Below are 24,664 nucleotides of genomic sequence, written 5' to 3'. Positions count from 1 at the left end.
AACTGTAAAAATTCGTTGAGAACAGAGAGGGAAAACTGGTTAAAAAACTTGCATTCGCAAAAAACTAGAGAAATTAAAATTTGCTGAGCTTCTACGACGTTTTAATTTTGCTTCGTTAGCGAACGCAGCGCAATTGCAAGTGACATAATTTGCAATTATTCAATTTTACATAATTACGTAAATGTAATAATAATAATAAACAATTCAAGCACGTACAGTGTCCCCTCATTGTTTAACGAACTATAAAAATTCTAAGCACATTGTGTTACATTTACAAGACTAATTCTACCACCGAAACCAGATGATATAACAGCTTTAAATATTAAAATGCGACCACTCGTGTAATAATTTGGCCAATTACCAAATGACCGAGTGCGCGATGTTGACTAAACCGTACGTGATTTGTGTGTATGAAGAGGTACACATATAACAAAATTGCGGATTCTTCCATGCCGGGGAACGAAGTAAACAGGACAGTGCGACGAAAATGGGGCCATGGCAAACTATCGAATGGAAATGTATGCAGAATCGTAAATATCTACTTCGCAATTCACATATTTTACTATTTTACTTACATACAGATAAAATTCATTCTGTTGTGAATTTTTAATAGAATCAAACGCATTTTACGATAACCACAGAATAATAAAATGAAGAAAATGTGTGTATATATTGAAGTATATTCTTTGCTGCGAGAAGATAAAAATTCTTCAAAAAATACGTTTTATGATCTTTTTATATAACTAAATCAGATATGTAATCTCTTCTCTCTTTGAGATATTACATCTTCTTTTCTTTTTCTTTTCTTTTCGAGTACTTATCTTTAAGCGACACAAATAAGCTACTTCAAACAAAATACAAAATACAAATACATTTTTTATGTGATAATAAAACCGGAAACAACCGGAAAGAATTATCGAATCTTGTGTATACATATATTTTTTTTCTTTTGCAGTTAGCCAAATCTTTCTTCGTTTAGCCACTGAAGTGAACCGAGCCAGATATCACCACATCGATGCACTTTTTTGCTTCCCTCCTCCCTTTTCTACAGCTCGTTAACGATCGCCATCAGTTAGAAGAGTTCACATTCACCAGCACCAGTAAATGGCTTATGCGCAAGACAGATCTGCTCGTCGTGATTGCGAGTGTAAATTTTTTTCGACGTCGAGAATCGCAAACGTTCTAACGTAATATTCGTACGTGTCTCGTACGAACGTTGAATGTATTCATCGTTCGTGGGATACGTGAGCAAGAGTCGCGATGAAGCTACTCTCATTTTTCGCTCGATTTTCCGCAAGAGACGACAGTTTATCTCTCGAATCTTTATATTTGATTTGTGTTTCGGCAGATTCGATAATGCCGTTTCACGACGAAAGAGAGTCGTTTCGACGATGATGTTTTAAAGAGATGATCGGAAAGGGGACAGTGCAAACTTGTCGCAAGTAGGGCGTAATATTTCCAATACTTTCAATACGCTCTCGCCTGTTATCTTCCTCGTGACACGTGCACTCTCATACAGCGACGACCCGTGATACGGGCACATGAACCTCCGTGTGGGAAGCGGAATAAAGCGGCTTTACGTTCCATCCTTCGTTCACATCTCTGGCACATTGTGAACCGACACAAGCCAATGCCTTTTATCTAAGAGGACAATGCGCGAACTCTTCTTCCTTCGATAGTTGGCCGCCCCAGATGGTTGTCGTCACCAAAACGTAAAGAAGATGCACCGAAGAAAAAATCAACTCTTATGGTTAGACTCGCTGTTTCCGGCCGTTGCGTCATCCATCCATCGTCTTAGGTAAAGACATTCAACGTTCAGAGGAAGAAAAGAAGATAAATATAATTTGATAATTTTACAAGGTAAAATTTAAGATAAGAATTTTTTGATCCTATTGAGATAATTATTAATGAAAAAGACAACGCAACAAACAGTTTATTTAATTATCACAAAAAATAAATAAGCTCAACTAAACTATCATTGATAATTATCATTGATTATATAATTATTATACAAAAATGTTTGTACGTAAAAACGAGTTAAAAATTGTATCGCCTCATCGGTCAAGATGACTTATCGTGATCGATAACCTATTCGCGACCTAATCGAACCAATAAGACATCTATGTGCGATAATAGAAAGAAACCGATCGATCACTTTCCTCCAACCCCTAAAAAAGTAATTGTCGACAACTGGACGCAAAAGAAGTATATCTTGGAGAAAATCTGGTTCTGATCACGTGCTAACGCGCTCTACATCTCATTGCCTCGCGTCGCCCTTTTTCTCTGTGTGCTCTCCCTCCTCAAAAAGTAATTTACGAATCCGAACCGGCCGACATCCATCAACCGGAAAAAGTATTACGGATCTCGATCTCTCACACTCGCAGCTAAACTGCTGAATAGAGATGCGGAACGTATCACGTAGAAGAGAATGAGTTCTGCATCATTTACGAAATGACACGTGTACTGTAGAATTTTCTTATTTTAGAATTAAATAACACACTTTAATTTCGCAGATTTATTTATGCGCATAATTCCGTATTCATCAAATTTTACAAAAATTTCTCAGCATACGAGCATATTTTATGATTACACGTTGCACGAGCTGGTACACAGTTTTTTTGTCGTTATTAAAGCATTTCGCGTAGAGTTATCCGGGTAGTGTCGAGAGTTTTTATTGTCTCCCATATATTCAGCGACGAAAAATGCATCATCGCGTGAAATGTTCGGTCAATCGCGATTGAAATAGTTGGTACATATACGATATATACGAGGACGCAGTGCGACAACTGCATTTTCGTTATCTAGCAAAACGGAAACGACCGGCGCGACATTCGTAAACGTATATGCATATGTGACATTCACGTACATATATGTATTCGCTCGCGCGTTGATTAAACTTGGTGTAGGCGACGGGGTTATTTATTCATATTTTCGACGTACGCGATAGTTGTTCAAAGAACGGTTGTAACTGAGTGACGTGACTGGCTTTTTATCAGCAAAATCGAATGCTTTTACATTACGTTTTCACTGAACGTGTTTCATCGGATAAATGTACGCATATTCGTATTGAACAAACAGGAGAGAGATTTGATTCCACGAAAGATCAAATTAGCTTATGCTGTGTAATTTGCATTTTATTTGATTTAATGTATTTCTCATATTTATAAATATCTCAAATATATATTTTTTATACGCGGTTGCGTATAATAGCGCGAGAAGAATTAATAATAATTTATCATATGATTACAACAAAGTGCAATAAAGGTACGACGAAGCTGGCAAAGTGATAATCGTCGCGCATTAAATCACTCGGCCAGCGACATCGTGCTTTAGAGCCCGAGGCCGTAATTGATTAAATAAATCCGCGTCGGCGTATCTCACGATGCCGGGGAATCACTCGTCGTCGGAAACGCGTCGTACATTTTCCCCGGGCAGAAAAATGAACACTTTCTAAGGACCTATAACTTTTAGCAAAACGGATTTACCGAGCATTTCGTGCCGTTATTGACATTCGAGAGGCCGACGATAAAAATAGTTGCTCGCTTTCCTATCTCTCTCTCTCTCTGTCTCATCTATCTCCCTTTGCCTTTCTCTGTCGCCTACATGTTACACCCAGTGCTTCTTCGCTTCTCTACCTCAACCTAGCTCCATACATCAGCGCACGTGAACCCAAGCCTAACCTTCGTGTACTCTCTGTGTAACATTTACCCCTGCAACTGTCGGCCGTAGGCGCGAGAGAGCTTGTTCCCGAAGCTCCTGCATTAGAGCTCTCGCAATTTGGAAACTCGGAGGGTAAACGACGCGCGTTCAAAGTCCCATCAGGACGGACGATAGAGCTTCGGGGGATAACTGGGAAGAGAATACCCGATGCGCGGCAGCGACGCTGGCTTAATCACCTGACTAATTCTGAAACGTTACACGATGCATTGCATGGCTCGCATCGGGCCAGATTCACTGCTCGCTGGCGATAAATTATTGATATTGTATAACTCGTATTATTAATACGATTTAAATTACACCGTTGCCAGCTACTTCGATACCACTTGATAAATTATATACTTGCTATGAATTGGCTGTTTCTCCTCGTTCACGAATTATAATTGTTTATCATAGCTTACAATTCATAATATGTTGCAACGATATAAAACGGTTTTATTATCATGTTTTAATATAGTTGGGTCATTTAGTTAAATTATAATTTATATTTTTAATTACACGCTGCAGTAGATAAATATATTATTGCGTAATATGTGTAATAATATAATGATAATGGAATAATAAATTATATATATGTATTATATATAAATGTGTGTGTGTGTGTCTGTGCGTGTAATAGTGCATAGATATATCGTTTTTTAAGGGATAAATATATAAATAATCGTATCAACATATATGTATGACTGTCAAAAAGGCGTGTATTTGTAGTAAATATCTAATCGCTGAGAGCAGCTAAGTGAAACTTAACGACGTTAGCTGTTGTCTGGAAGGTTCACAACGATCAGCATTAAATTACAGTAGCCCCTGTGGCCCTGATGAGTACTTAATTTACCTCGAGGTGCCGAAAGTACCGTTTTTATCGATTTAATGGCTAGACGCTCGATTAAGAAGAAAGGTAACCCGGATCCTCCCTTCGAAGGCTGATTCCCCATTTACGTTAATAGCATTCAAAAAAATTTTATATAAAATTCGATTTATTCAAAAAAGATGTATTTATGTATTAAAATATTGTATATAAGAATATGTAACATTTTTATTTCTAAAAATACGAAATAGTACACAAGCGAATGAAAACTCACCAAATAAAGGAGATGGCTCCATATCGCGTACCGAAAGACTGGACGACGCCTGAGACGCGCTGGATTCGATGCTCTGAGTACATCTGAGGCGTTTCCTGAGTTTCGGCATGTCGAAAGGCAGATCTCTCAAGTCGACACTGGTCGCGCTTCCGGATGTAGTAGCGTCCTGTTGCATTAGCAGTCGTCTCCTACGAAGCTTCGGCATGTCGAAGGGTAAATCCGACAGTTCCGGCTCGTTGTCGACGAAATTGATATTGTCTAGCTGCGGCTTCAGCAAGTGGAAGCCAAAGGGTTTACACTTGATGCCCGCGCGGGACTCGATGGAAATCCCGCTGTCCGATCCTTGAATCTCCGCATCGCCCGACGACGACGACTGTAGTGCCAGATTAATGAGATTCTTGTTCTGCGGTGTTCGTCGCTTCTTGAAGGACGTGTCCATAGGCGAGGTGACCGCGTTCGTGTTGTTACCCGCGGTGACGTTATTCTCCGTGATGACGTTCTCCTCAGGCGAGGCCTTCTGCGAATTGTTATTACGATTGTTGTCGGAAGTCTCCGAGGCCGGCTCTTGCGACGATTTGTCGGAGATCGGCGAGAGAATGTGCAACTTGGTGGCGTGATGAGTCAGGAAGCCCGATAGGGACGATGGATGTTGGTGATGGAAGCAGTTGCTGCCGCTATCCGAGCTGTGGGAACTCAAAGACCTGGTGCTGTGTCGACTGTCGGAGCTGCTGGTGGAGCGGTTGCCCTCGCTGGTGCTACTCCTGATGGATTCCATGCTACCACCGCTACTGCTGGTCGCCATACTCTCAGTACTGGAGTAGCCGACCCGACGTCGCGGAGTGCGCAGCTTGAACTCTAAGAGACCGGCTTCTCGTCGCGCCGGTCTCGCGAGATCGCTCTCCGCTTCGTGAGGCCTGCCCTTGAACTCCATTATCGGCCTGTTCTCGCGAATCAGACTGCGCGGCCGTTGCCGCTCCTCCCGGGGCCTGTCTTTGAACTCCAAAATCAGTTCCTTGTCGAATCGACGACTCTGCGAGGAGTCGATGTTCTCCTGAACGAAGGTCTTCGGCCGACTCTTGATCTCGAGAATGCTGCCCTCGCTGCTCTGCGGCGAATCCTTGGCGCGCAATGACTTCACCGGCAGCCTCATGTCCTTCAAACGAGGATAGTCAGGCTGCGAGGGGAGATTCGGCGCGCTGCGAATGTTCAGCAGCAAGTGATCTCGGTTCCCGTGAAATTTCGCGGGTAGAGGCGCGGTCGATGGTGGCGATGGCGTATAATCGCGAGCGGGTAATCTCGGCGATCCCGTTTTCTCATCGCTCGAATTTATTTGGAGGGACTCGATATCCTGGGACAGAGTGGATATATTGTCTGATTGCTGTTGCTGTTGTTGTTGCTGTTGCTGCTGCTGCTGCTGCTGCAAGCGGCTCGGAATCGGTTTTGGGCGGAGAAGTACGACTTTGCGTCGATGGTCCTTGCTTGATTGCGACTGGCCGGCGTAAGGAGGTGGCTGCGCATGTTGCTGTTTCGATGTGTCTGTTGACGAACTCGTTCTGCTCACGAGCGCGGCACTGCTGCTCCGCATCTGCGTTTTATCCACAAATTTTATTTTCACAAAAATAATTACGACACACTTGTACGATTTACTCGTGTTGAAGACAAAGCGAATTTAAGGGAATTCTAAACGTTCTTGAGAAGTCTGTTGTTTTTTATCGACAAAATGTGAGGCTAGATAAACTATAAATCTATTTAATGGCCATACGGGTGATTTTTTATCTGAAATTAGAGCGCTTCGCCCTTTGTTAATATTAACACTTAAATTTGTACAGGAAAATGATTCATCAATCTGTATAATCTCATATATCTTGATTACAAAATTATGAATTCTAAGCATTCATAATTCCGTAATCAAGATATATGAGACTATACAAATTGATCAATCTTTTTCTTAAAATTTCTCAAGGACGTTTAGGATCCTCTTAATGGAATATCGTATGAAAAAAATTAAAAACTCATATCTATAATTTATCTTTATAATATTTATAATTAAATATAAAATTTCGAAATAATATTCGAGACATTTAAACGATAGCTCAAAGTTATACGTACTTGAGAGTGCAGCACCGCATGGTTGGTTATGCGATCGAGATCATCGAGATCATCGTCGGATCGATTGACCTTGCAATCGAAGGCCGTTTCGTAAAGGTGACGTTGCCTGGCCATCCCTTCCTCGTCCTCGTCCTCGAGCTCCGCGTCCTCTTCCTCTTCCCCCTCGTCTTCACCCTCCACGTCGTCTTCGTCCTCGACGAGGATCGGTTGCGGATCTATCCTCCGTGTACGTCGTAATTTGCGCACCTGATGCCGCGTCACTTGCGGCTGCCGTCGTTCTAACTCATCCTCCTCTTCCTCGGGCGATGCGACGCACGTGCAAACGGCGGTGGGCAAATCATGGCTCAACAGTCTATGAGGTGGCATGAGGGTGTGATCCCACTCGGTGATGATACACGACGAGAGGATCTCGCCTCTGGCTGGGACAGCATGCTCGTTCCCCGAGGTGGGGCTCACCAGGTCCTGGCTTCGATAATGCGGCGGTGGCGGCGGCGGCGGCGGTTGCTGCTGTTGCTGATAATGCCGTGGTTGCGTCGCGTAAGAACCGCCATCACCCGCTACCGAGTTCCTCTTCGGTATACCGGGTGTGCGGGAACGCTCGCCCGGTACATCGAGGCTGACGCTTTTCCGATACTTGTTCGGCTGCGACTTGGCCACCTGCTCCGGGACCTTGAAGAGATCGCCGTAGTAATACGGCGACGGATGACGCACCGGTTGGGGTTCGGTCGGGGATTGGTCAGCGAGATGTACTAGAGCGACGCAGTCGATGAGCAGGCCATCGGTCGACGTTAAAGTATCTCGATCCGCCGATGGAGCGCGAGTCGAGGAGGTAGCGTAGACGCTGTTCTTCCGCTTTCTGACGCTGACGAGCCGTCTCTCCTCGTCGTCCTCGCAGGATGAGCCGGATGCCGACGGATCTAGAAAAATTGAGCGAAAAATCGTCCATGTAATTAACATCAGCAATTATTATAATTATAAGAATATTTTTAAGTCAGCTCCTTAATTTTTGAAACCACAATCTACACTTCATTCCTCTCGATCAATAGAGCCAAACGCGATGTTATTGTGACAATTAAGAAAGAAAGAACATTTGGAAACTAAGGAATTTGAATCCTATGGTTGGGATCTCAGAAATTCCCCTTGTTCCTTCTCTTAACATCCCCTGTAAAGAAATAGGCGAGAAAAATATTGGTCCGAAAGTCGGCTGAATTGGGAAACGAATTATTATAATTATTTTTTTTTTATTTACAGAAATATGCTAATAATTCTTAGGTCACACGTTATATGTAAAAAGATCTTGACTTTGAAATCTTATCACGTGACAGGAATTTATCGGTCGTAAGCACGAAATCCAAGAGATTTACGCGTAAAAAGATGTCCTGACCATACAAAGCCCACTTTCACCGCAGACGAGAAGCCCGAAAACGGCGCGAAATTTTCATAATCGTTCCGTTGTAGGGGAAGGAACCTGGGTCGTCGAAGAAAGAGAACGAAAAAGCTCACGGGGAAAGCAAAATTGCCTTGAAATGGCTGCCCCGTCTCCTTAAAAATCACTTCCTCCGTCCTTGGGATATTACCGTAATGGTTCCTGGCCTTCTTGCTCGACGTATCCTATCATTCTCCGTCCTCGCGACCAAGCCACCCCTTTCGTCCTCTTTGTATTCGTTCTCGTCGTCTCGTTCGAGCATCGTCTAATGCCTCTTTAGGCTTTACGATCTTGTCATGGCCATTCGCGACAGCGAGGAGAAGAAGGAGAAGGAGAAGAGATCGAGCAAATGGAGGAGGCGCGAAATTACGCCGACACCCGGTACATTATATAAGCAGTGTACACACGCGGGATAGACGAAAGGACTGAAGATAATGGGCGCATTATGCTCGACCGGAGAGGGTCCCGTCGAAATCCTTCCTTGTTCCATCCCTTTGGGAGGGCGCGCCGTAAACCATGTTGGTTGCTGCTTTTGACAGGCACACCGTCGCGGATATATATGAACAAACTTGCCGAACGGGAGAAAAAAATGATTATCGAAGATCGCTATGGTTCGTCGCGCCGTTCAGCTAGTCCGGTCTGGCACCAGACACAAAGGGCCGCAATATCAGGATGCGGATATCGACCACGCGGAATGCAATGGACGGTTCTTTGTACGTCTCTTTGTCACGGGGTAATTTGTTTTCGATCGATCTCTATACGAAATATATGAGTAATTACACCGGACGTGCGTACACAATGTAATTACCTAATGATACATTGTTATGCTTTGAGCATTTATCTTGCCACCCGACGCATTCAACTTTATTAATATGATCCATGAGTTATTTAACAAAGGATCGGCTAACAACTTTGCTCAGTGGTATAATTTTCCACATCAAAGATATTATATTACTATAGATACTTTGGAATTATTAAACCGGGAAATATACGGCTTACTGATTATATATTGATAAATTGGAGTATGTATCCTTCATTATCAACGCATTTCGCAAAATTGAATGTAAACGTAGATAAATGAACAATCATCAAATTATATAACTTAAATCGGGTTACAAAATTATGAATATTTCAAAGAGAACCCACGATATAAAATCACTACAAAATCGAATACGTGGCAGGATATCCTTAATTTCCGGCGTATTTCCCTATCGCACGAGGGCTCAAACTTTATTCACCATGGTCAAATACAAAGGAACGATCCCGGGGAAGTCGCGAAAGGGGAAATTAATTCCTGAACAATGAATTCGGAAAATTATCGCACGGTTCGCCCAGCGACGCGAAATGAGAGCGAATCGCGATTTCTCTTTTCACCTTCTTTCTTGGATTCGCGGCACATTCTTGCCAGCGAATGACAAACGACGAAGAAACTCCGAATACCGAGGCAGTAGAAGGTCCTTGCGAAACCAGACGTTGTCTATGTATTCAAACTTTCACAAAGGAGCGGGAGGCAATTGATGACCCATCCTTGCCGCAGGAATAAAAAAGGAGAACCGGAGCGAGGATCTATCACTTTTTTCATCTCTAGCTACTTTTCCGACATTGTGTGATGAAACTTTTCACTATTAAACTTTTAAACATTCAAGGAGATACGACGATGCGCATTGGGAGTTAAAGGGCACATTTGCTACGAAAATTAATAATGAAGATACGATAGCCGAGTGTTGTTTATGAAAAAGGAATACTAAGGAGAAAACGCAATATTGCTTCACCCACGCACATTTGATGTAATATCACGAGAAAATTATATCAGAGAAGATATGCCGAGGGGAACACGATTCCCCGGAAACAAAAAACAAAATGGAGAAGATTTCCCGTGGAAGTGAGATCGAAGAAAATCATGAATATGTATTTGCATCTGCTTCGTTCATACAACTCGGACAAGATGTAGGATTAAAGTTCCGAGAGGGCAAATATATTAAAAAATTGCAATAAGAACAAGGAAACGATCTTTGCTTTTTTATGTCAATATTTGAAGCAATTTAAACGAAAGATGAAAGTCTAATAAAAATATCTCCGTATCTCTATCTTAAAATGTCCAAGATTTTTTTGTATTTTTTTTCGTCGCGCGAAAAAAATTACGTTTATCCAAGATTAATCTGTGGTGAGATCGATAGGCATCTCTCACTCGTTGAATTCGATTACTCGCTTGCAAGCGAGAAAAACTGCAATCGATACCATGGTTTCCCATCGAATACGCACGCGAATGCACACGCAAAGGAATGCTGTATGTTAGCACATCGCCAAATTGCAACGATATTGATTACTGATTAATAATTAGATTTGCCAGGTACCTGTTAACTACACAAAAGAGAGAACAGGAGTTAGAAGGTTGATATAATCGATCAATTCGATTAAATTGAACTGGATTACATAATCTGAAAAACGCGCACGTCCGTTCGCGCATGTGACGTGAATAAATATTTTTAATTTGCGAGTGAAAGAAATTTAAAATAGAGAGAAAGCTTTTTCTCAAATTCATTTACGCTATCTTCCCAGCTAATGAATAAGATATATATATAACTGTAAATTATAAAATTTTACATAAAAAAAATACTCTCTTGAAATATTCATATATTTTTTAACAAATATTAAATGACACACTTTACATAAAAAATTACTATTTATGTAAAATGCATAAAGATAAAACGTGTTGGTATGAGGTTGTAAATATCTAATTACATTACAGTACGATCGAACGAGTAGATGAATCAGTAACGGATACTACATGCGAATGAGTGATCGAGTGACAGAAAATGAAAGAGGGTACGCGTATGCGGAGTTGGGGCCGACGATACGTCGCACTGGGATGGTATAGTGGTGCCTACCCTAATGAATCTATTACTGCCGGTGAGCGACAACCCTCGCCTAGCAATCACTACAGATAACACGAAATGCTGTCGTATGCATCCTGTTTACATGGGTCTGTAGATAACGGAGATGAACATCCGAAACGATCTATCTCAGAATTGCAATATAACTGTACCGGGATCATGTGTGAATCGCAAACGAGGATATACAAAAGAAAACACGCGCGCGAAAGTTATTTGCATCGATTCAGGTCAGCGGATAACAATGTTATGATATTGCAATCAACTTTGGATTAGAAACACTTCGGGCAAGATCATGGAACGTGATCCCTAACAACGCTATCGGGAATCGTTTATGAACCCATAACACAACATGGCTCGCATGGCTATCGATCAAATCATTTGACAATAACTGAACGGATAATATACAAGCTTGGTTTGATTCGATAATTATCATTCATCAATCTAGTCTCTAAAGCTCTCGAAATTATAAAGAATCTACATCATTACACAGATTGCAAATTAAAAAAAAAAATAATATTAATTAATATCTATAAAATTTTACGAATAATAATATATATGTTTAATTTTTTAAATACATTTTTTGTTATATCGGAGCAATTTAAAATTACATAAGATTACACATCTTGTTGCAATCTAGATAATCATACAATAAATCTCTACTATGGAAAAAAAAATAATGTCATTCTGAGAGCACTTTACAACTATATTGATAATACGAGTTTTCAGGATATTCGATATCCTGTTTCGGGAGCAGATGTTCGGTTATGCGACTTTATCTGCGATGGTTATGACGTCATTTATGCAATCTTTCGTTTCCTCTGCAATTGACGGGCGGCAAAATTTCCGAGGGCGAGCAAAATTTTGGGAAGAGCTTTATATAAAGAAAATGGACCGCGAACACAACCTCGAAGCCACTTCGCTCCGCCTTTTATTAGATATTGTGCCCGTAACATGACAGAGGTGACGACAATGGGTCCATGAAATATATGGATCGCGGGATTGTATCGTCTTCTAGGAAGAAAAAAAGGGATAAGGGAAGAGTATAAGAGCGGTCGTGCAATTGTCTGATCTTGCTGGACGAAATACGCTGGCCGCCTTCGGGCTGTCTACGAAGCAGCTAAAGATTACGGGCTGGGCCGAGCAACGATGAAATGAAAGGCAATCTCGGTTATTGGCTCGGTCGCGCCAAGATTCACAGTTACGATCGCGAGATTGGCCAAAGTATTTTGGTGCAAAAAAAAATTTGGTGTCATCAGCCGTATCAAGGATCATGGAAGAATAACGTTTGATTGCGCGAAGATGCACGTAATGCACTTGAAAATTATCAAATCAACAAGGAAGAATAAAACTTATAAATGTCGCAATAAGTTCATGTTGTTATAAATAATTCGAATCGATCAATTAATTTTGCCTGTAATTTTATTTTTTAATGTGACATATACGAGTATAAGGACAAAGATCATTTGCAACGTAACGCAGCGATTCAGATGCCGACGTCTCTTTGAGGCGCATCTTCCTCCCTTTTATTACGCCTCGTCGTCCTTTCGAAGTAAAAAGAAGCTACTAACAAGCCAAAGTTATCAGGGTCACGGCAACGATTACTAGCTGTCACTACAAAGAGAGAGGAAACGTCGAAGGAAGAGGCAGGCAGGCAGGCCACTTTGAAAGGAATCCTGGCGGCCTTTAGAAACTCTACACTGCTACACGAACGCACGTCGTCGAATATACGTGTACGCATAGTCGAGATGATTGAAACGGCGACTGATTACGAAGGGTACGTAGATCTTTTAGAATACCACTCTGATGCGATTTCCTTTGATTCTGTTTCGTATAAAAGGCCGTTCATCGATAAAGCTGACAGCGCCGAATCGAGAGAAGACGTTCTCGCGCTCGTCGGTGGATACCATTTATACTTTTCAATGATTGGACAAATAATTCCGCGCTCACGTCCGATCCAAGCTAAAATTTATTTTCAATTTATCGCGAAAAGCCGTCCTTAAAATATCATCCAATGACTATAGAATCAACACATCCGGTACAGCGTGATACGAATCGCGTCCACTCGACGAGTAGAGCAAGCAAAAAGCTCGCAGCCCTAAATCCTATCACGCTTCGGCTGATCCTCAACAGTGATTTCGCTCCTCGTTAAAGGCGACTATGCAAATGCAACGTTGCATCGTTAGTTTGGATTGATTTTATTGCCAATAAAATCAATGTTTGAAATCATTGGAAAGGGTTTTACGGCAGGAAAAAGGGAGCAGATGATACAGCTCAAAGCTCATGGTAGAGAGGATGACGCACGGATTATTCGCTACTTCCCTATCGGTAGACATTGCGCAATTGAAATCTACGTCGGTGGTCACACGTGAGCATGATCGTTTGGAAAGAGACACAGGGGATGTCGACATAGGTAAACCGAGAGGATTTTCGAACGTGTGCGAAATCTGGCCGCTGATTTCAAGTGTCCGTCCGATTGCGCCTATCTCTGCACCCTTTATGGACTCTTCGAATTAATCGCGTGTCGCGAGTTTACTTTTGCTTTCGAATTCAATCTTACGTTCCGCTGCTCATCGCGCGACGAATCATCGGGTTAACGAGAAATCCGAGTTTTTATTTTGACATCGTATTCAATGTAACTTTAAATAGAATTGCTATTTCCATTTTGATTTTAAATATTGTAACTAGGAAGCAGGGCGCGCTTTCTTCGTTGGTCTATTCATGTAAAAATATTTATCCCCATATCTTAAAATTTACGAATATATTATTAAAACATATTAGTATTTTAATTTTTAAATCGTATTATTATTTTAAAGGTAAAAACATTATTATTTTTATTAGCAAATTAACGCTTTAATCTATTGATATCTGTCAGAGAAGAGATTAATGGAGTTTAATAATAACTTTATATTATTTTTTTTAATATCAATCTTTTCAAAAAGCGAGGCATAGCGTGCGAGTGCTGCTCTAGTGTTTATAAATTCTGTGTCATATTTTTCTCGCTACGTGTCGCTTAGCATTATCTCAGAAGTCACGAATTTCACCGGAAATTTCGGTAGTTTATACGGTGAGATAAGCGATCTTCAGCAACTATGAACGTTTCTTGCACGACGGGAGAACATCTGACACAGAGATTAGGCTAAGCGCGCGCAAAATTGTCTCGCAACGATATGCAAATCGCGACATAAATGCTAATTGCAATTGCCCATGAAATGAATTCAAGGGCTCCCTCACAACGAAGGGTTCGCTTCGTAGTTTAGTAGCGACCTTTGCCTTACGAGTATTTGCAACGAATATTGAGAGACGAAATCAATGTTATTTAAAGATTTTATGGTATATCAAGCCGATTTGTAATAATACTATCCATTTTGTATATATACACATAAAGGAAGAGCTTTTTTACAATTGATGTATTTTTTGGTTCTGCACGAAAACAAAAGAAAAATAATCCCGCGAAGAAAATTTCTCTATATCAAAGCATTTTTCATTTACAAATCTCATCAATCATTCTTTATTCGTGCTATTTTTAGTATATGAAAATTTAAACTCGAAAAAACCAATTACCAGAGAGAAAGCTAAAACAGTCGCCAATTGCGAGAAACTCGGCTTTACGATAAACGAAACAAAATGATAGAGTTTACGACACTAATTCATTTATGTATTATTAACGAGAATAGGACAGTTTCGGAACTCAATAACGTACTTACGAAACTTAATAATATGCTTACAAAGCTTTCCTAAATGACTACTGATAAAATCTCTGTGTCGTAAAGTCAGGAGCTTTGATGTCAATTGAGTTATTTTGATCACGAGACGCGTTGTTGTAGCTGGATGTAGAAAAACTTTTTTATTTCATTCGCGGCGATGCTCGAATTCAGCTTCCAAAATTGCGCGGAGATTAAGATCTCGCCTCAAGATCCAAGAACCACGTACTTTTGTCATCGGATGAGTCGGAACCATGTCGTTGACAGTTTGTAAATGATCTAGTTTACGACGCGAGAAAGTGAGGGCTAGAGTACGGTGTATTTCGAAAGGGGAAATGACAGTAGGAAGAGGAGAAGACAGAGAGGGAAAGGAGAGAACAAGGAGAAATGATTGAGGATAGCAAGTTGGAGACAAGGACGGAGAAGGGTCTTGTTGACTATTCATCTTCGTGGCGATCAAACAAACTTTTCGAGCCATTTACACATGAACCCGAGTATTATAATTGAGTATCGTATAGAAGTCGGATATTCTAGAATCTATATTTAATCATTATGAATATGTATTTATCGCGCTCGATCGGACAGTTGAATCAGACGGCATTACATTGAAAAGCCTTCGGCTCTAACCCAGCACTTTGTTAGACGCGTATAAATTCACGCTACAAATACGCTGGCAGTTTCTGACCAACGTTTGATGAACGCTGGACCCGCCTTCTCCCGCTCGGACGAAGGACAAACCGACGGACATTTGCATACGATGAACCCGCACGGGCGTTAACTGCTCGGGGACGCGGAACGAGCTACAAGTCACCTGGTACCAGTAATTGAAATGAGGGTAACTTCGAAGAGGGGTTGCGCGAACAAACGAGGAGCCCGAAAGTTCTTTTGGTAACAGTAACGCTCGTGTGATATTAAACATGATTAAAATTGTGTGGTGCGACCATAATACATTTTAATAAAATTTAATGAATACTGATTAAATGAATTTAAAGAAAGAGTATCATGATTTATTGAGTCTAAACTTATATTTTTAGCGATTTATATGTATATATATATATATATGTATTACATATAGGTATATTTGACATGTCGTTTAAAGACTTGCAATTTTGTTCGGCGAAAAGAATCTTCTAACTGTAATCGGCTGTACATTTTAATTTAATTGCACGGCAAAGAGCGCACTTTGAAAAAGGACGAAAAAATCTGTCGAGAGGTCTGGTCGAAACACGGTTAATAAGTGGAACGGCGCTGTGGGAAGCGCAGAAGGGAGGATTGAAATACCCCTTGAAACTTTACGAACTATGAAAGCGGAATGAGAGAGAATGGGCGGGAGGTTCAAGCGACAGAGAGCAGGGATGGGAAGTTTAATTAAATATCACACAACATATTATGGGAGGAGGAGAGAGACACCGCGTGTGTGGTGTCGATGACAAGCTACGTCCAACACACACACACACACCGTGTGAGACCGAAAAGTTCGTGTCAACGAGCGAACGAGTACGTCTCGCGGTATAGTAACAGACAGGCAGCGAGACGCGACTACCGCCGGAAGTTAACGGAGGGAAGCGAGCTGTCGCGTCATCGGTACCCTTTTATAAAGCGGCCAGTCTGCAAATTCCATTCGGCCGACCCTCCCGCTTCTCTTATATTCACCCCCGCGGCATTGACGCGGCTGCTGATTCAATTCTCGCGGAAGGAACGACGATCCTCGAACGGACGACAATTTATTTTTTAATCTCATAATGTCCCCGCCGAAAGCCTGGCTGCGGAGATTTCGGCGCGAGTCGACGAAAGACGTGACGTATAAAGGCGAATATTCCGTGACAAAGGAAGTTAAGTGAATTGTTCTCCTTGTTTGATAACTTGAAGAGAATGCAGCAAGAAAACGCGCATTAATATATTCGATAAAAAATTAACACGCGGAAATGATATGAAGAATGACAAGTCGTGAATTATACATGACTCTCTAGCGAACCCTTGCGCAAACCTGCCTGGCACGTCGATCCTTGCCACATCCGTGATGACTCGCGAATTAAAAGCCCATGAATATGGTAAGGACGCAAATTCCACCGGTGTTTACTCGGGATCAGTATTACACGGCAATCTGCATACTCGAGTGTCGGAATATACGGCGACGCGTCACGTGGGTCACGAATCAGGTCCGGATTCCCTCGAATCGTATACGCGAGACGAAGCAAGTATATAGGGTTAATCGCTAGCCGCAGCATTCCTCCGCGAGGAGGAATTTAATCCGCAACACCGGGATGTCAGTATCCCTAAGTTTCTCACGCTACTCAAATCGGGAAGGACGAGAGATTCTATCTAATCCACGGGCCCCGGCGGTTTCGCAATCTCCCGAATCGATGAGTATCAGCCACCGCGAAAAAGAGATGATCCCCTATTTCGTCCGGTCCCGCCGATTAATCCGTTAGCCACTCGCGACCAACCTGTGCGTACCGTTCAATTATCGAGGGGCTCTTCTCCCTCTCTTAACCGGCGCTAACTGAGTTGTTACCTCGATAATTCGTACGTCGTAGTATTGGCGGGTAACACCGAGGGCTCGCCACATTAATTTGCGGCTTGGCATGAGAATTTCCGCTTAACTGCATTATTCCGAAACTTATCGCACGCCATCAATAATCAATCGATGCAGATAATATCCTGAATTTCCGCCGGTATATTAAACGCTGCGAAATTACGATTCGTGCTCCAAAAACGTGATCATATTTTTCTAGGTCAATTAATATCGATTTATTAATACCGTTGGTCAAAACATTTGCTACAGACTAATAAAAATATAATTATAAATCTTTAATAAACTTTATTTTTGCAGAGATATTCGTGGAAACGATTTTAAAATTTAAAATATGTGCATTTTTTCTCGTTTTATATCTTATTATCCTTTTGTTTTTCAAAACAAAGGACGGCAATTTATATATTTCACCCAGCGTATAACAGCTGTGGCCTGTTGTTAGGTAAAATTACATTGTTACATTATTATGTCCGATGTCGCCTCAAGGGATAAACTTACCTGTGTAAGGTCGACAATAGTTGCGATTTGCTCTGTAAATCGTCGGCAAAGACGACTCAGCTCCCGGCTCGATATACGCTTTGCTCTTGCTGTCTCTAGGGTCGCTGTATTGTTCCACAACCTCGACTTCCGCCTGCAAACAAAGCACAAATTATTTCCTTCCGTTACCGTCGAAAAGCACATTCGGTATTCGGCGCGCGTTTATGTCTGAAATTGTGATCGATCTGGCGTTTTCATTAAATGACGTAACTCTTGTCCTAGATATATCACGTACGGCACCGAATAAACGTGCATACATGTGTTATCAGCCTGGATTGTCGTAATAATACTAATTTAGTGGCACGTATTTTCTCGGCGTACTCGGCGTAATGACACTCAACTTCATTCCGAGCAGGAATGCTTTCTGAAAGGGTTATTATCGGAACTAGTTTCGACGCGATAGCGTTAGGTCGATGCCGTTTTCTCATCCTGAATCGCAGCCAATTGCGGTAATAGCTTTGGCACAAAAATGCGCTTTCATTGCGTGTTCAAATAATCGGTCGGATGATCTTTGATATTAACATCCTGTTTGTACAGAAATAAATGTAATATTTCTAAATATCGATATGATAACATAATTGCACGTCGCATTCGTTTCAACAAGCTTATAATTCGAGGAATCGAAAACAGGAAGAAGTAAAAATTCTCCTCAATTAAATTTCCGATAAAAACATCATCGAGCGAGAGAGGAAAAGTATTTTCTATATTTTCGAGGCATTGATATTGACAATAGTGATAATAAAAGTAATAAATGAGATCTCGGTCTTTCTTTCAAATAGCAAATGATAAAGAGCGAATAACGCGAAATAGCGGAGAAGGAAATGATAGCTTTTCGATGCTCTTTCGGATCAAGAAGAGGAATCGGTGAAAGCGTCTTTTCCTCTTTCTCGATTTCGAGATTCAACTTTGTATCGACAATCATCGAGATTGTAAGGGAGAAAAGGAGAGACTTCACAAGGAAGCTCGACGGCGCGAGACGAGTAGACATCTCAGCGATGCAAGACGGACGAGAAAGAGAGAGAGAGAGAGAGAGAGAGAGAGAGAGAGAGAGAGAGAGAGAGAGAGAGAGAGAGAGAGAGAGAGAGAGAGAGAGAGAGAGAGAGAGAGAGAGAGAGAGAGAGAGAGAGAGCGAGCAACGACGGGGAAGACAAGTAAGTAGCCTTAAATTGAAAGACGCCCAAAATTGGAATTCTCCTGCCAAAGTTGGGCGCTGTGCCCCAGGGGCTGTTTCGAAGACGAAGTCGATTGCTTCCAACCACTTTACCGCGCGATTCCTCCTTCGAATAAATTTGTGAATAACGTTTTATACATTTATACGGAAATTACGGGCGGGAACGGTTCGATCAGCTGTCGCAAATCTGATGACAAACGGGCTGGCTCGACTTTTCGCCGACACACGTTTCTGCCAACAAATCCCGCGCCGATGGTTGCGAAAACGATTACGCGGGATTATCGGCAACGCCGGCGACGAATTGCTGTTTAATTCGACGAGTGAAAATATGCGAATTTATAGCTGCGATACGCCTCGTTAAGCGGGTAAAGTAAATCCGCAAAGCTATTTCGCGCGTTGATGAGAGAGACGATAACAAATAATAAATATACAAGATATATGTCAAATTATCCAATTCTCCTCTTCATCCGCGAATTGTTTGACTGCTTAAAAGGTCGTCCTTTAAACACAAACCGAATGTGCAAACGGCACGAATCACATATCCGATCATGTTTGTTTGTTAATGCCGCTAGATTTATCAAGGGCTTTAATCCTTGTTTGGTCACCGCGTTAATAATTGGATATAATTATTATAGGGTTGGCCAAAAACCGCTCGATTTTATATTGTGTTTTACGAGTTTTGTCATATAATTTTTGCTCGTATGCTGTTAATATTATATTTTTGTAAAGTACATTCATTGAATTGGAATTTTATTATTTCAAATATAAAAAATAAATATCCACAAATAGAGGAAAACGGGAGGTAATAAAAAAAAGACTCGTCTCTTTTAAAATAATGTGTCGAAAAATTCCATTTGCGCGATACAGATATTAATGTTCTTTGCGGCCTTGTAGAACGTCAAACTATATTAATGATAAAGCTATACAGTTCATACATAAATAACGCCGATACATAGAATTGCACTTTCGAGAAAAGCGTGACACTTATGATGTCTATCGCCCTTAATTTTAAGAGAAACGAGCCAGTATTTCCATAATATTCGCGATAATACAAGGACATCATTAACATTATGCAAATAATGGCGTTAAATAAAGTAGGGTTGCCAGAGAGAAAAATGAGCTGCGTAAGATAAGGCGTACGTAAAAGTATTTTTTTAGTAGCACAGGAGTATCAATCACTTTCACTTTCACAAAGAAATATCGACGTAAAAGACGTGGCTCTCTTTTTCTCTTTCGCGCGAAGTCAATTTCTTTTCCCTGGAATTGTAAGAGTCACAGTCAGACGCTTCCCTCTGCATCGGTTGGAATTAATTACTCCCACTTTTCGATGTAATTTCACTCGCCGTAAGTTAATCGTCGCTCCGGTAAAGTCGCTCCTGCTACAAATGGCAACGAATTCCCTCTGACATTCCGCCGATGCTCGTCGTTCTAAATTTACTGACCAAATAAATCGAGCCTCCCATAACCGAGATGCGATCGAGGGCGTCGCAAATCGCAAACAAAGTCTTTGCGATCTCGATGAAGAAAAAACGCCAGAGACTTGTAACCGCAACGTTCCAGCACAAAGCGCATCTACTAAAAGTTGCTCGCACCAAAGCTCTTTGTTATAGTGATAAATGCGAGCGACACACCAGTGCCCGATCTCACGCATAAAATAAAGCGCTAAAGTATTAAGTAGGGCTTACGAGCGGGACTCATAACGATTCACCCTCTCGAGAGTCAAGTGGTACCCGCTCTTTCTGTCTTTGTCACACTCCCTCTTCGCGACTTTTCGCGGGGGAGGTTGTCGGTGACAACGAGGCGAAGGAAACTTTTGTTCGGTACACTCAGGTGTTGGTCCCCTCGCTATAACATTTCTTTTTCTCTTTCTTTTATGAACTTCCTCTCGCGCGGCTCAGCCACATTTCCGTTTATTCGTATAATAATCAGGCGTCGAGTTGATGGCAGCGAATTAAATTTTTCACGAATTAACATATCAAATGTAAGAGAGAGAGAGAGAGCGGAGAATCAGAAAAAGCAAACATATAGAAAATAAAATATAGTCATATGCAAAAATTGTTTTAAAAAGAATATATTTATAAAAATATATCTTATTAATGTATATCTTACATTAAATTAATATCTTCGAAATCAAACAACAGAAAATTTATTGCGAAAATTTTAAACCAAGTACTATCAAAAAAATATTTCAAACAATATTATTTTTGCTAAAACTTATCTAGAAAAAAAATTAATCAAAGATATTAAGAATATATAAATATACAATTGCAAAGTCTCAAACATTTTCTCATATACATTAAAGTTATAAAATATGTCAAAACAATCTAATTGATTATCAAGAACATAATGAAACAATTACTGCGTAAATGTATGTAAACAATTAATAATAAAACGTTAAATATTTAAGAAGAAGCTAATTGCTGTGTGCAATCGCTGAATGCATCCAATTTCGGTATAGCTGCAAGTTCATTCGCGAGAAAATCGTTTTAAGAGCGTGGCCTGATATTTAGATCGTACTTTCGCGGTAACCGCAGAACGCGGAAAGACGGATCTGTAAATCCACTGCCAAAGCGTTTAGGCGAAACGCCCGAGGCAATCCCAGGCACTGGAAACTGAGTGCCGGAGCAATTATAAGCAACGCCGGAAGTCACCGCCCTGCCAGCGACGCTGCTCGTCGTTCCTTTCGCGTCCGTTGTTCCCACCTCTCGCACACCCTCTGACGCTTTTCACCCTCTTCCACGCCCCCGTGATGCCTTCCCTCCTGTACCCGGGGGGTATTTTGTCACCACTGTAATTATATTTCTCTCCCTTCGACTGATTCCCCGACTCTCCGCGTTGCGAAAATATCAATACTATCGTTAGCCGACGAAACGACTCGGACCACAGTCACAGGAAGTGACGTCATTCACACATTATGTGCGCCAAAGATGAGACGCGTTGTCGCGCGTGTAGGATTTCACGAGGTTGACATTTGTATACATTTAAAATTTAACCCTCAGTTACCACTGATTTTTGGCCACCCTATTTTACCACTCATGGGTTAGAGTAATCCAGAGTCTTCTTTTGTTTATATTTCTGGATCTAATGAAGCTATTTTGAAGTATTTTTTTTCAATCGATACGCCAGACAGTAAGAAAAAAGCATATATCGATACAAATGTCACCAGATTTCTACGACTCGAGATATTTGAGAAAAAATGAAAAGTGATTTTGTAAAATTTCGAAAAAATTATTTTTCATATGGGTTAACGTAACCCAGAGAGGTAACTGAGGGTTAAGTATCTTTGTAAATTTTTGCCAATTTTTAATATTAATATTGATTAACTAAATTTATATACGTTTTATACTTGCAAATAATATGATATTTCGTACAGATGTGCAAATATTTTGTGAAGAATTTGACTTTGCTGCCCTCTAACCTTTTTGATTCACTGCACGTCGTGGGTAGAAATATCGATAAACTTTTCGGACTGTAAACGAGCCACAATGGGGACGCATGCACGCATAACGGCAGAGTGTTTGCCTAACGCAGGATTCATTGAACTGTGAATGCAGATAAATGCGATTGCGGTGAATAAAGTTTTATCGTCACCGCAATATAATAACGCTCGCGCGAAAGCGTTAAAGTTATACAAAAGTTATATATGTCGTTATATTGTCGTCTTTTAATCTCCTTAATTACGGAATGTACGCCATTGTTTCGCTATTGCAAAATATACGCCATTGTCCCACAACTGAATTATGAATATCGCGTTATGATAAAATAATACCGAGTTATGCAATAAACGGATTAAACTTGAATAGTGAAATTTATTGCCGCAGTTAAAGCATATCCTTTCAAATATCTTATGCTTAAAAGAATGAAATGAGTAAACTAATGTCGGTTTTAATGTAACAGAATATTCAAATCATATTTTAAAATCCAGGAAGAAAATACTTAAATTACTTTATTCAGGACAATCACTTACATTCTCTACAGTCGGACTTGGCAGGGTCCATTGCACCGTGGAAGTTGCAGCTGCGGCGCTGGCAGGACGTCTCTTGTTCACAAAGTCGACGGGCAAACTATAATCGTCGCACAGCGATACCTGCAAGTGCAAACGAAAAAAAAATTATATATATATATATATATAATCCACGCTCGCTTATTATCATTTCCCATTAACTGCCCTATCCGATGAGAGAACTTTCGTCGTTTAATGGAGTTTCCAAGTTCTAAGAAATGACTTTCATCAAATGACGCGAACTCTGGTAACTGAAAAACTTTATCGACACTCTTTAAATCTGCGTCGCAGAAGGGGAGTCGTACGAGACTCGATTTTTGATCTTTCATTTAATCGTCATGTAAGAGATCTTAATCTCTTTATACATAGCTGATGTTACATGGCGTGAATAATTTATACTTTATATTATAGCGTGATAATATTATATCATTATATCCTTATAATACTCTCGGTGTCCCAACGGATAGAAACAAATTATCTTCATTTGAATCCTCGGGACTCGACTAAAAGCAAGCCAGTTGTTACCCTCGCTATAGTTACCCTCGGCGTTACCGAAGCACGCGCGCCTGCTCCGTTTAGAGACGGGAAAATACGCGAAATGTCGTTGAGAAAAAAGTGAAGAACGACCGACGGATGAAAATCCACGGGGAAATATCTGGGCTCGAGAGCGAACGGAGAATTTCCGCCACTCGACAAATCGCAGGGTAAGCACCCCGAACGCGCTCCTCCACGTTCTCAAATCCCTGTCGATGCTGACTGGACCGGACCAACTCATCAGCGATATTTACTGTCTGTCGGAGGATCGATCTATCGATGGGTGTGTGTATTCTCGTCCCTTTCGGCACGACGTACGAGGACCGGGAGTGCGCGACCTACCACCTACATCTGTACACGCATATAAATCGAGACAATCGCGGATCCCTAGCGGCGGCTTATCGCGCGGGGGAAGAGAAGGGAGGTGGTGGTGAGCCCGCGGGGACGCGCGGCGTTAGCCCCTGCGAAGGGAATTTTACTCCCTACATGCAAATGGTCGGCATTTATTGTGAGAAAAGAGAGCGCCGTATGAATATGTGAAGTGGGGATCGAAACAAAAAAAAATAGAAAGAGATATGAATGGTCGGAGGACACCGGAGATGGGATGAGAAGCGACCGGTTCGTGGAAAAACGGAAATAGCCACGCATCGAGAATGACGCGGCCCGAGACTTAGCAAAGAGGAAACGCAGTGCGGGTTAAAAAAAATCGATTCGTATATAGTATTGCGTAATATATATGCGAGTTAAACTGGCAAGTTCCTTCTTTTGTACGATACCATTGTGAAGAGTAATCCTTTCTCCTGAAAACTTTTCGTATTATAGATTTGCGGACTGCTCGAGTCGAGTCGAGTCGACTGTAAGGAGTTATAGTCAACGATAAGATCGCCGGCAGATATCCTCGGAGCGATTCTGTTCGTAAAGTGGACTACTGTCACTCAATCGCCGTCATTAAGTCGCATA

The 24,664-nt window shown here is 41.2% G+C and overlaps 1 protein-coding gene across 1 annotated transcript in view; it reads right to left on the bottom strand.

Moving 5' to 3' along the window:
- The window catches only part of hwt (SH2 domain-containing adapter heavyweight), a 135,777-nt gene that overhangs the window by 7,885 nt on the left and 103,228 nt on the right, over positions 1–24,664 (bottom strand). The window contains exons 3-6 of the mRNA XM_029307228.2: positions 23,135–23,254; positions 17,958–18,090; positions 6,906–7,822; positions 4,797–6,381 (exon numbers count right to left, since the gene is read on the bottom strand). Of these exons, the coding sequence (XP_029163061.2) occupies positions 4,797–6,381; positions 6,906–7,822; positions 17,958–18,090; positions 23,135–23,254 (2,755 nt within the window). The remainder of the gene's footprint in view (positions 1–4,796; positions 6,382–6,905; positions 7,823–17,957; positions 18,091–23,134; positions 23,255–24,664) is intronic.

The sequence above is a fragment of the Nylanderia fulva genome, unplaced genomic scaffold, assembly GCF_048542155.1.
Source record: "Nylanderia fulva isolate GAGA-0341 unplaced genomic scaffold, ASM4854215v1 Scaffold7, whole genome shotgun sequence".
NCBI lineage: Eukaryota > Metazoa > Arthropoda > Insecta > Hymenoptera > Formicidae > Nylanderia > Nylanderia fulva.
Note: the sequence above shows the minus strand (reverse complement) of the source record. Positions and strands in the feature narration are given on the sequence as shown.